General features: G+C 47.3%; 1 protein-coding gene across 1 annotated transcript; it reads right to left on the minus strand.

Moving 5' to 3' along the window:
- Positions 1-1,918: 1,918 nt before the first annotated feature.
- C1H21orf140 (chromosome 1 C21orf140 homolog) lies at positions 1,919-2,817 on the minus strand. Its single transcript, XM_045000872.1, has one exon. It carries the CDS (start codon positions 2,769-2,771, stop codon positions 2,010-2,012), a length of 762 nt encoding a protein of 253 aa, XP_044856807.1. The 5' UTR covers positions 2,772-2,817; the 3' UTR covers positions 1,919-2,009.
- Positions 2,818-13,376: the final 10,559 nt, after the last annotated feature.

The following is a 13,376-nucleotide window of genomic DNA, read 5'->3' on the forward strand; positions in this document are numbered from 1 at the left end:
AAGAGTCTCTCTTGCTTATCTAAGGGCCTTTACTCACACTGAGTAGTGCCTGACTCTGCAGATAGTCCCATTGACTTATGGGGGGATGGCTCAATGTGAGTAAAAGGTGTCTCAATCTGTTCCTAAAGAAAAACACAACTGTGCAAAGGGGAGGCACATAAGCTCAGTAGGGAGGCACTGTATTGGTGAAGCAGTCCAACACTTTGTTTTGTTCTAGTGTTTAGTTTAGATTCTGATCTTACTTCTGCCATAGTAAATCCAGAGTAATGCAATGGATTTATTTTGGATTTATCCTGGTCTAACCCAGATCAGATAGTTTTATTCTTGTGTATAGTGTAGTATTATTGTTTAAAGGTCAAGAAAGACATTCCAAAAATGTGCTGTATATCATCTACTTTGTTAATGAAATAATTAATACTGTGCTGGCTATGCAATTATTGTCCTTCATCACTCAAAAGACACACTGGGCCAGATTCTCTTCTCAGATTGGTTTTCACACCAATTTAACTCCATTGACTTGAGAGGAGCTACTTCTCATTCACACCAGTGCAAAATCAGAATCAGGCCCATGGTATTTGAACAATAAAAGCTTGTCCTCTCATACTTTTTCTATTCCTTCAGTAACATGTGCCCATACTTGGGCCATTTCCATTTACAGCATTTAGTCTGTCACGGCCACTTCCCCCTCCACCCTCCCACCCCCCACCCCCCACCCCAAAAAAGAGCAGCAGTTTATAGTAATTGAACACAAAGCTACGAAAAGACACACTTTTAGGCATATATTCACACAGTACTAGAAAATATACGGTAGGGAAATGATACTGCTCTGATTCCACCGTCATCCCCCAGGGGATGGACTAGATTTCCTAATTAAGTAATTTACTTTTCCACCTCTAATTTCTATAATATATTATGTGGTTTCCACACATGGAAAAAATTGCCTGCATTTTCAGTGCATCAGTCAAGCCATTAGAATAAAAATGGAAAAGCATCATGTGATCCAAATGTGTTTTTTTGAGTTGAAGTTTTATCATTTTCTGTGTAAGAGGCACATGGGAGAGGTATACAAAATAATGAATGGTGTAGAGAAGGCAAATCATGCACACTTATTTACAAGAACAAGAGAACATTCAGTGAAATGGAAAAGGCAACACCGGTTAATTTTGATATGAAGAAATACTCCTTTAAACAAGTCAGACTTAACCTATGCAACAAGGCGTTGAGTCTGAGAACTTAGTAGGATTCAAAAAAGGATTAATTGTTTAAATGGATAAGAAAAACACACTGTTACATTAGGTTGAGTGCAATATTTTATCCAAAGGGATATAAACCAATCACTAACAGACAGGGGTTAGACACAAACTTTCCTCCTTGGCAGGTTATTCCATAATTGACCACTATGGGGTTTCTTGTATCTTCCTTTGAAACATCTGGTGCTGACCATTATCAGATACTAGTCTGAAGTGGTATGCCAATACCTATGTTTTATGTTAAAGTCAACTGTAACTTGAATTCCTCTGGCTTGTTTTCCCTGTTGAGCATTTCCACCTCAGATGTACTTTACTCATTAGTAGATCTCCCAAGTGGGTCAGAGATCAGATACAGATACAAAATTCAGATACAGATCAGGACCCAACTCAAACGCTGGGGTTTGATTTGGTGAAGGAAAGAAGAAAGCCATAAAATTCAGACCCTGATCAGCATCCGAACTTGTCCCCAAATCAAGCTGTTTGGATTCTGGGTTTTGGTTTGGGCCCATCTCTGTGATTAAGGGAATTAAGTCTATCCATCCCAGCATTTATACACCATTTCCCACCCTAGTCCTGGACCACATAAAGATCTTACAATTCAGATTAACCTGATGTTTGTTATTAACATCACTGTTGATGTTTCTGTTTTAGGGTGGCCTCTAAGGAGGGAAGTGGCTCAAGAGAGCTGGTACACTAATAGGTCTTTTAGTTTATTTATTTTTAAATCAAAGAGCATTTGATGTTTGCAGGAGGAAACCTTCAAGCAAATGTATCAAGGTAGTAGTTCTCCCATCTCCGCACTTTGTTAGTCGCCATCTTCCATTTGCCTGGGGTCATCTTCTCTAGTCCTTTCTCAAGCAAGTCACTGAAAAGTATACACCTGTAGGAATACGTTCTCTCAATGGACCTCAGACAAAACTCCTTCCTGTTGTTAATAATAAACCACTTCAGAGAAGACCACGCAACATCCATAGGGTGGAGATAGTTGTAGGGCAAAGGCACGGAGAGAAGCTCATGGCCATTGGCTTTAGCAATTTGAGGGCAGCACTCAATGCTGGACATGTAAATGACTGATGGGACCTGCGGGTGAGTTATCTTCTCCTGAGCAGTGGGTTCTTTTGTCTGCAGCACACTAGGCTGCCTTTTCTCTCTCACTACAATGATGCATTTCCCATAGAACTTGTTCAGAGAATCGCAGAATTCCTGAAAGATGTCTTCATCCTGCTTCATGGGCAGTTCATCTCTTAGCAACACTCTGTATCTCCAAGGCACCCAGCCTTGACTGCTTGCAGCATGAATGAGTGTCCATGTTGGCCAGTTCAGACTGTCTTCCTGCAATATCTTTTCCCCTGTTATGAGAGATTCTGAAATATCAGTTTCTCCTAAGAAGATGGTGTTGAGACCATTAAACTGCAGAGTCCTCAGAGCTTTTAAATACTTCAGGCACTGCTTCCTCGCAGCAGTGTCAAAGGAACTCCTGTGAATGATATGCTTTAAAAGAGGATTTACAAAGCGATACATGTTGCTTTCCCCAGTACTTTGAAGTTCACAGAAGGTTCTGATGATACAGGGTAGAAAAGTGATGATCTCATAATGGCTCTCATTACAGTGGTGTTATTCAGTAGCATCATAACAGACAGTGCATGGTGTTAGCATTTTCAGATGGCTGTTCAAAATTCAGAGCGATCTCAGGAAATAATAGCTCTGTCAGGCTAATTACCCCCTCTTCCCGCCTACCTCCCCGTGTTTATTAACATAACCTATCCCAGCTTAGTGTGGCATCTGCCCCCTGTGGTGGTAACTAGGCCACACAGAGGTTGATGACCCTGTTACAACCTTGGGTAAGGTAGGGCTTTTAGCTCAAGCCATGCAGGCAGGCCTGGATTACGATCTAGAGGTCCAAGGTTTAATCTTCACTGTCAATGGTCAACTGGGGTGTACTGTTACAACAATTTGAAAAAGAGAAGGTTTTGGAGTGAGGTGTTACCACAGCCACTGGCGGAACACACCTGCCAAAGTGGCAGTAAGAGTCCTCTGGCCTGTCCCGATGCTGTTGGAGGGCAGGGCAAGTAGAATGGTGGGATTCACCAGGGGGATTTAGATGCCTAACTGCCACTTTAGATGACTACGTCCAATATTTAGAAGCCATTGGCATTCAGAATCTCCCTGCTCAGCTGCCACCTAACTCTGTCGGCCCTTAAGGCTCCGTCTACACCACAAAAAGCCACCCACAGCCATGAGTCTCAGAGCCCAGCTCAATTGACTTGGGCTCATGCTATGGGGCTAAAAATAGCCTGGTAGATGCCCTGGCTTGGGTTGGAGCTTGGGCTCTGAGACCAGGCGAGGGTGAAGATCTGAGAGACAAGGCTTCAGCCCAAGCCTGACCATCTACACAGCTAGTTTTACTCACATAGTGTGAGCATGAGTCAATTGACCCAGGCCCTGAGACTCACTGTCGCTGGGTTGGGTCTTTTTGCTGCAAAGATGTATCCTAAGTTTCCACTGTTAAAGTGCCTGTAGTATCTAAATTTCAGTGGCTGGGCGTGAGCACAGCTGCCTAAGTGCTGACACTGCCCAGCAGTGTGGTGCTAACTCATGCCTAAGCACCAGAGGGATTCACAAACTAGGGATCCCTCCTTTCAGCACCTAAGTCCTCCTTGTGAATCTAGCCTTGCTCTCACCCAAGGAAACGAGACAAAGTGGGGAATGATGGGAGGGAGAAATTAAGGCTACTTTGGGGATGGAGGTCATGTGGGGATGGCATGTTGGTGGACCTCCTTCATCTCCCTCGCTCCTGAAGACTGGTGTGTATGTGGTTGGGGGAACGGGATGAAGAAAGTTTTTGCGTGGGGGTCTGAAAATGGGTGAGATATATTTCAAGACTTAATTTCTTACCAACTTTCCCCCTACCTTTAGAGGTACAGACAGGTTTGCTTCTGCTGTAAAAATCTGGAAGTGCTAACCTCAGGATTGCTAAATTGCTCACCCTTAACCTGTATCTACTTGCCAGGCACTAAACTTTGGCAGATTATCAGTTTTCTAGGCTGGATTACACAATTAAATTCTCTGGCACAAACTCTTCAGTCTCTGAATATTGCATGCATGTTCTTGCCCTCTCTGAACAGAGCATACCCTACGACCCACACAATCACTTCCGTAAAATTCCTCTTCTTGCCATCTCCATTCCCCAAGTGGACATTTACTGCCTTTATTTTGAACCAGCTGGTGAGAATTCTGAGTCCAAAATACATGTGAAGGGAGGGCAGGAACTCCATCTCCAGTGACTAATGCACCTGACCCGTCGCCCGGGTTTTGAAGCTGGCTCTGCTTGCTAAGGATAATGAGTGATCCTGCCATTCGCTGTAGCCTTGTTAAACAGAGAATGCAAAACTAGCAATTTGGAGATGCAATCTGTCTGCAACTCCCTCAGCTGAAAAGTGATGGAAGATGTAGATCATGCATACATGGGAAAATGTTAGATGAACCTACAATACATACCCATCATACGGGACTAGATCACAAGACAACGCCTATGTATATTTATTAGCAGAGTGTAGGCTTTCAGTGTTAGGCCCCAATCCTACATAGACATACATGAGGTTAACTCTACGCACTAATAGGGTGACGAGGTGTCCAGTTTTGGACTGGAACACCTGGACAAAAAGGGATCCTGGCAGCTCTGGGCAGCACTGCTGACTGGGCCATTGACGGTCCAGTTGGCAGCATCATTGCGCCATGCAGTGGGGCTGGCAGACTTCCTGCTAGCCTCCCTGCCAAGTGGATCCCAGGTCAGGAAGCAGCCGGCACGTCCGGCTCCTAGCCTTAGGGACAGCTGGGGGGTTCGCATGCTGCCCTGCCCCCCACATGCAAGTGCAGCTCCCATTGGCTGGGTCAGGGCAGTGAAGGAAATAGCGCGAGCGCATCTCATGAGCACTCAGCAGGTGGCTGTTGAGAGGCCGCGTGGCGTGTGACTCTCCTGCTGCTGCCTGGCCCTCTTCTCCTCGCGCGGCTGGGCTCAAGCTGCAGTGCTTGCCCTGCGGCGAACCGCGGTCTGTCTGTCACCCAGTCGCCGGCACCCAGGAGTTTGAGGTATATGTATCCCCATCGCTGAGTGCTGGGAATGGGGCTTCATCCCCAGCCCCTGTCACTGCATCCCTTCCCATCCCAACCCCCCCGTACCCTCATCCCTCTCGCTGCATCCCTCCCCGTCCCATCCAGTCCTGCCCCCCACACCTACCCATCCCAGCCCTGTACCCCTTACAACTCTCTCCCACCCATCCTCTCCATCTCCCAGAGCCACCACCCCCATGTCCCTCAACCCCCACAGCCCTGCATCCCATTCACCTCCATATACTGCTGCACTCCCATTATGTCCCTATACACCCTGTGCCCCCAACATCCTCATGCACCTGTAGCCTTCTGCCTCCCCCTGCATCCCCATCCACCCCACATTCCCCTCACACTCCCTCCTCTCTCCTTCACTGCCCTCTCTGGTGATGGCTCTGAAGGTGTTGCCAATCACTTCCCCCACTTCCTGGCAGCGGTGGAAATTTCTTGCAATGAAGTCAGGGATTTGGCAATTCTCTCCACTCCTGTGGGTCTTCTGTTCTCTCTTCCATCCTCAACCCTGCAGCTTCTTACTCGCCTCCATTTGCTGGCACAATGGAGATGTGGATGTGGGGGTAAACATTTGCTCCGTGTGGAACCAGTGGCCCCAGGTCTCCTGAACTGACAAATCCCCAAGCTCTTGTGGAGCAGGATACACACCTGTAGTTGGTGTCAGTGTTCAACTAGTGCCAAGTGCAATTTCTACATCTTACAGAGGAGTTCCAGAAACATAATTACAACCTTGTCATATACATTGACAACAACATCAGCAGTGTTTGATGTAAATATTCCTTTGCTCTCTGCCCTTAAGAAGCCTTGGCAGCATGAAATGAACTGAAATGGTGACTGCTCCAAGTTGACTTGTGTTTTAGAGTCAGTGAACCAGATTCTCACTTCACTTTAAAAGATGTTGAACTGCACTGATATGTCAGTGAAGTTACATCTGTATAAAACTGGTGTGAGATGAGAAACAGGCCTGCCCTGGCCTGCATTACACTGACAGGCACTTTTCCCTCTTTAGTAGGGTCTTCAGAACATTTTAGAATGTATATGTCTCTTCCCCAACCATGATAACTGGAAAAGGTGAACATTTGTTTTACTTAATAATTTGGCTAATAGAGAAAGCCTTGTGAGATACACTTTTCATTTTGAGGGAGACAGCACTGATACAATGCTACCAAGAATACTTTTGTCCTAGACCAGGGGTCAGCAAACTATGGCATGCTGCCAAAGGTGGCACACAAGCCGATTTTTGATGGCACGCGGCGCAGGCTGAGCCGCTCAGCCCGCCGCCACTCTGGGGTTCCCGCTGCTGGCCCCTTGCCAGCCGAGGCCCTGCTATCAGTCCCACTCAGTGCCCGCTGCCGGTCTGGGTGAAGGAACCCCAGGCTGGCATCGGGCTGAGACCCCAGCTGGCAGGAGCCAGCAGCCGGAGCCCCAGAGCAGCGGTGGCAGGCTGAGCCACTCAGTCACTGCTCTGGGGTTCTGGCTGCTGGCCCCTTGCCAGCCGGGGTCCCTCGCCGCAGCACCTTGCTTCCAGTTGGAGTTCCAGTGCAGACCCCCTGCCAGACAGGGTTAAGGCCTCTGGCCCTGCTCAGCCCTACCAGCCACCAGCTCTGCTCACCTCAGCTGCCAATCTGGAGTTCCAGCTGGTTAACAACTGATCACTCAGAAGCCTGTGTGCAGCTTAAAGTATCCAAATATGTGCCACCAGACATTGGAAAACTCAGCAAGGAAAAGCAAGGGCAAGGATCACACTAAACTGATCAGATCTGCATTTTAATTTAATTTTAAATGAAGCTTCTTAAACATTTTGAAAATCTTGTTTACTTTACATATAACAGTAGTTTGGTTATATATTATAGACTTATAGAGAGACCTTCCAAAAAGCATTAAAATGTATGACTGGCATGCGAAGCCTTAAATTAGAGTGTATACATGAAGACTCGGCATACCCCTGCTGAAAGGTTGCCAACCCCTGTCCTAGACTGAAGCATGCTACCACTATAACTACTACAACACAATAGGACTGTGGCTCCTTTGTGCCTCTTAAAATCAAGTGCCATATGTCTCATGTTGGGCACCCAAAAGCTGAGGCATCCAAAGTGAACACTCCTGAAAATGCTGGCCTGATTGTATGGCCCTTAATTTAGCATCAATCTTGTTTTCACAGTTATGCTCCAATGAAGACCATGAGTGAGGTGGATGAAGGAGACTCATATGAAATAAGAAATGAAAAATTCAATCATTTAATAAATCAGTAACTAATTACTTTCCAGCTGGTCTTTCCTCGTCAACATTTATCTGTGCAGTGGCCAGATTCCACTGACATTCTTACTGATGTCCCATGAAAATGTCATGACATTTTTGGAACGTCAGGAGACATGTACCTGTCATGGTCAGCAAGAGCGAGTGAAGCAATTAAATTATAACAATTACAAAAAATACCAAAGCAAATGCTAGGACTGATTTATACTGAAACAACAGGGTTTACACTATTTACTAACCTTAGTCATAGTAGCCATTTAAGGGCCAGATTCTTATTACACCCACTTAGCTGTCTGTTCCAGACACAATTTCTGGCTTTTAAAAAGCACCTTATTCACAAACCAAGCATCTCAATATCATTTTCCAAATGTCTTAGAGGCAGCATGGATAAGTCACTGGATGGGATTCGTGAGATCTGGGGTCTATTCCCCCAGCTCTGCCACTGATCTGCTCCCCATGCCCCCCTTCCCCTGTTTGTCTGTTTACATTGTAAGCACCTGGCGGCAGGGGCTGTCCCTCACTTGGTGTTTGTACGCCGCCTTCCACAAAGAGGCCCTGATCTCAGCTAGGGTCTCTAGGTGACACAATAAAACAAATAATAAATAACAACATTTGTCTAAGATCCACTGAAAATGTTCAAACGCAGGTGTCCAAAGATAAACACCGAAATAAGTGGCCTGATTTCCAGAGGTGCTGAGCAACTGCAGTTCCCACCTTATGAGATCAATGGAAACTGCAAGTACTTAGAACATAAGAACGGCCATACTGGGTCAGACCAATATATATCCATCTAGCCCAGTATTCTGTCTTCCTGCAGTGGCCAATGCCAGGTGCCCCAGAGGGAATGAACAGAACAGGCAATTGCTGAATGATCCATCCCCTGTTGCCCATTCCCAGCTTCTGGCAGACAGAGCCTAGGACACTCAGATCATGGTGTTCTATCCCTGACTGTCCTGGCTAATAGATGGGCCTATCCTCCATGAACTTACATAGTTGTTTTTTGAATCCTGTTACAGTTTTGGCCTTCGTGACATCCACTGGCAACGTGTTTCATAGGTTGACTGTGCATTGTGTGAAGAAGTATTTCCTTTTGTTTGTTTTAAACCTGCTGTCTATTAATTCCATTTGGTGACCCCTGGTTCTTGTGCTATGAGAAGGAGTAAATAACACTTCTTTATTCACTTTCTTCATGCTATTTACAATTTTATAGACCTCTAACATATCCCTCCACAGTTGTCTCTTTTCCAAGCTGTAACAGTCCCAGTCTTTTAAATTTCTCCTCATATTGAAGCTGTTCCATACCTTTCATTATTTTTGTTGCCCTTCTCTGTACTTTTTCCAATTCTAATATATATTTTTTCAGATGGGGCGACCACAGTTGCACGCAGTATACAAGATGTGGGTGTACCATGGATTTATATAGTGCCATTATGGTATTTTCTGTCTTATTATCTATTCCTTTCCTAAAGATTCTCAACATTCTGTTAGGCATGGAGTTAAGCACTCAAGTTTGAAAAATATGGCTCAGGTGAAGAGAAGATAGAGCTCCTGCACTTATCTCAAATGATCTGGTGTTCTCTTTCAACACAGAAAGTACAAAGATGGTGGGAAGAGGTGGGACGGGGGTGGGGCCTCAGGGGAAGGCGCAGTGCAAGGGCGGGGTTTGGGGAGAAAAGGCCGTGCGAGGGCAGGGCCTGGGGGAATGGTGCCTGGTGCAAGGGCCTGGGCAAAGGCAGGGCCTTGAGGGAAGAAGTGGTGTGGGGGCGAGGGCTCAAGGGGAAGGAACAGCACAAGGGGCAGGTCCATGGTTCAGGTACCAGTGACCCCCCCACACACTTTTAGGAAGCTTCCACCGCTCTTGCAGGTAGACCCATTTACCGTGTGTGGAGTCAGGTACTGCCAGTGGTGCAAGGAGAAATAATTTCTTGCCGGTACTGCACTCATGGGAGGGACACAAGGAGGTGGGGGTACGTGACCTCCCCACGTGACCCTCCATGTGACTCTTCCCCACCCTGCCCCCAGCCTGGGGCCCCCATGCTCTCCCCATCCCCTCAACACCCCCCTTTGTATATACAAACATCAACATGCTTACTACTCACTTTCCCCCAGATATGTAGTATTCAGTCTGTTTATATGGAATATGGGAGTTGAGTGAGGAGCCATTTCAGCATATGTATGACTTATTAAAAGACAAATTTTAAGTAGAACTGTATCCTAAACTGCTTTATGGTATTGTACCCAAACATTGCATTTCAATGGGGGATTCAACTTCCCCATAGGAACAGACTCCTGAAACTCTTAGGAGCCCACCAAAGTGGTCCATAGTCATGCAAATAGTCCCATTGTCTTCACTGGGATCGATCAAATGATTATGGGTTTACAGGATTAGGTTCCAAGTTTGTAAATTGTTCTGGATGAAACTGACAATGCCTGAGCTGTTAAATCAGAAGGAGCTTCATTCGAATAAAGATGGGCAAATGTGTGATAAGTCTTAGCTCCATTGCTAAGATGAGGAACTTATTTTCAGCAAAGTTCTTGGCAGATTCCTGAGGCAGCTAGTTTAAGGCTGTCAGTGTCTGGCATTATAATCTTCACTTATACCGTATTTTCTGGCATATAAGACGACTTTTTTTTACTAAAAAACAACCCCCAAAAATCGGGGGTCGTCTTATACGCCGGGTATAAACACTTCGGCTACATACAGAACGTCCCTGTGCTGATACTGTATGTACCGCGCCGAGCCAATCCCGGCAACCGGTGTATTCTATTAATGCATACAAAGCCTGCTCGGATTGGCAAAGGTTGTAATACCCCGCCTCTCTGACTCAGCCAATCCGAGCAGGCTTAATAGATGACACCGCTCCCGTGAACGCTCCACCCTCCTTCTCCTCCCCTTCCCCTGCTTCCCGCGAATCAAATGTTCGCGGGAAGCCTGAAAAAAGGAGCAGGCAGGTAAGCCGGGTGTGTGGGGGAGGGAGCGGGACAGCTCCTCCTGGCCCTGGCCGAGCGCCCCAGCCCGGTCCCAGCCAAGCACCCCTGGCTCGGGCTGGTCCCGCCTGCGCGGCTCGGACCCGGCCCAGCTCAGGCACCGCGGCTGCGGCTCCGGCCCAGCCCGGGGAGTTGGGCCCTGCGGCTCCGGCTCCGGTCCCGGTGCCGGCCTGGGCCGGGGAGTCGGGCCCCACGGCTGCGGCTGTGGCTCTGGCTCCGGTGTCGGCCGGGCCCGGGGAGTCGGGCCCCGCGGCTGCAGCTCCGGCTCCGGTCCCGGTGCCGGCCCGGGCCGGGGAGTCGGGCCCCGCGGCTGCGGCTCCGGTGTCGGACGGGCCTGGGGAGTCGGGCCCCGCGGCTGCAGCTCCGGCTCTGGTCCCGGTGCCGGCCCGGGGAGTTGGGCCCCGTGGCTGCGGCTCCGGTCCCGGTGTTGGCCGGGCCCGGGGAGTCGGGCCCCGCGGCTCCGGCTCCGGCTCCGGCACCGGTCCCAGTGTCGGCCGGGCCTGGGGATTCGGGCCCCGCGGCTGCGGCGCCGGGCCCGGTGTCATCCCGGGGAGTCGGGCCCCGCAGCTGCGGCGCCGGTCCCGGTGTCGGCCCGGGGAGCCGGGCCCCGCGGCTGTGGCTCCGACCCTGGCCCCCGGCAGGGGTAAGAGGCCAGGGCCAGGGCTGGGACTGGGGCGGGGGAGGAGGGGTTGGATCGGGCAGAGGTTCTGGGGGGGCAGACAGGGGATGGGGGGGTTGGGTAGGCGCCGCGTGGGAGTTCCTGGGGTCTATTGTTATTAAATGGTGTTGCCTCGGAAGGGGGGGTAGTCTTATACGGCGAGTATAGGCCAAAACCTATGTTTTAACTGGAAAATTAGGGGGTCATCTTATACGCCCAGTCGCCTTATACGCCGGAAAATACAGTAGTTCTCTCACTCACAAAGCTGGAAAAATGAGGCATTTGTTTTCTTTGTTTTGCTGCTCCAGTTCCAGTTAACAAAATGCATGGTAGACTAGTTTGGCTGCAAAGAAATATTCTAGGTACACTGGGGACAATGCCTGATTCCCATCAGGCTGCAGAACTGGGCTGACATCAGAATCCAAACATCCTCTGGTCTGTGCAAGCAGAGGCATTCCTCTAATGATTTGGACTTGATGTGATTCAGTATGGATGGCATGAATAATTCAGATGAATGGGGAAAAACAGAATAAAAAACATTGTTTAAACACCTTACGTCCCCCCCATCCCCCTCTTGAGGACTCCTGACCAATGTAACAGCACAATACATATGCTAACAAACTTAAATAAAGGTTTAAGTTTGTTAGTTAAACCTTTGTTTAAGTTTGTTAGCATATGTTAAAGCCATATAACGAATGAATGTTCTCCCTAGCCCCGTTCTGCTCCTTTGGAGCAGAGTGCAGACCCCCATCCCCACCCGGGGGTGGGGGGACTAGCCCCAAGTCTTTCTGGTACCCTGTACCCGCTAAAAATCTCTTGCTGTACCAGAGGGTACCTCCCTACTTGCACCCCTGGGTATTGCTCAGCCTAGGAAAAGATATCAGAATCTTGTCCACAATTTGTCTATGAAAATGAATAAGCAGATGTGAATTAATATCCAAAAAAAAAAACCCCAACAAAGAAACTACATAGAACAAACAAAGAGATGGAAATGAAGATTTCTCATAACACATAGATGCAAATAGCCACAAATATACCACAATAGCTTTCAAACCTATCTTTCTGCACATATATTCATATGAAGTGTAATTCCTACAAGGCCTATGCCTCACTTAGGTTTTTCCTCTACACAGGGATGAATGTCACCCCCCGCCCCCCAAGGGTAAGTTTAACAGAGTTCTTAGTGGAAATGGATCCAGGCCGAAGCCCAAGATCTGAATGTTTTTGAATATTGTAGAAGTTCAGATCTGGATTCAAAGTCTGTGACTCAAAGCCCCTCTCAATTATTTAACAAACAGCGTTGAGTGTTGTTTGTTACAGGCACAAAGCAATCAAAAACTCTATCAGTTCCTTTGAATATTTGGAATATGGAATTTTTAAAATATAAAGAGATTTCTCTCTAAAGAGAATGTATGCAAGTGTAAATTTCTAGAGACAATCATTATGATGGAAGACTTCTGGTAATTTACCACTCACTTTAGAATTTGCAGATTTATGGGGTTGACTGGTGTAGGGATATTAAAGAAGGTTTATATTAGACATGGTTTATATGAAAAATGACTTATTGTTAATTGATGCCTCATAACTAAAGGTTTATGTTAAAAGTAAATTTGTGATTCTAACCTGCAAGCCACCAGCTGTGTCTGTGTGAAGCCTGCTCAAAGAAATACTTTGTATAAAACTTGTTAAACATTAATTAACTCTAAGTAAGCCAAAACAGTGAAATAGATGTGATTAAGATAGAGAATGTATGTGACTGAATGGTTAGGGAGTTACCAGTCTGAAGAATTCAGTGTTGGCTGAAGAAGGTGTCAAGTGGGATCAACCAGATGACCCACCACACCTCAAAGGAAGGAAAAACAAGCATCTGACAGAATGGAGCCAGCCATCTGCTGATTGATTTAGCAACAGCAGAATGAGGCAACTCCTATGAACTAACATAGGGAAAAATCCCTATAAAACTGGACTCTAAAGACTGAGGACTTTGAGTCTATGGTTCTGATACCAACCTCCAGGAGCATCAGATGCATCTGACACAGACTCGGCTCCATCCTCATGACCAAGGTACCTGGCCAGTAACTTGGCATGAGCAACATCTAGGCTGG

This window comes from Mauremys mutica, chromosome 1 (genome assembly GCF_020497125.1).
Source record: "Mauremys mutica isolate MM-2020 ecotype Southern chromosome 1, ASM2049712v1, whole genome shotgun sequence".
Taxonomy (NCBI): Eukaryota; Metazoa; Chordata; order Testudines; family Geoemydidae; genus Mauremys; species Mauremys mutica.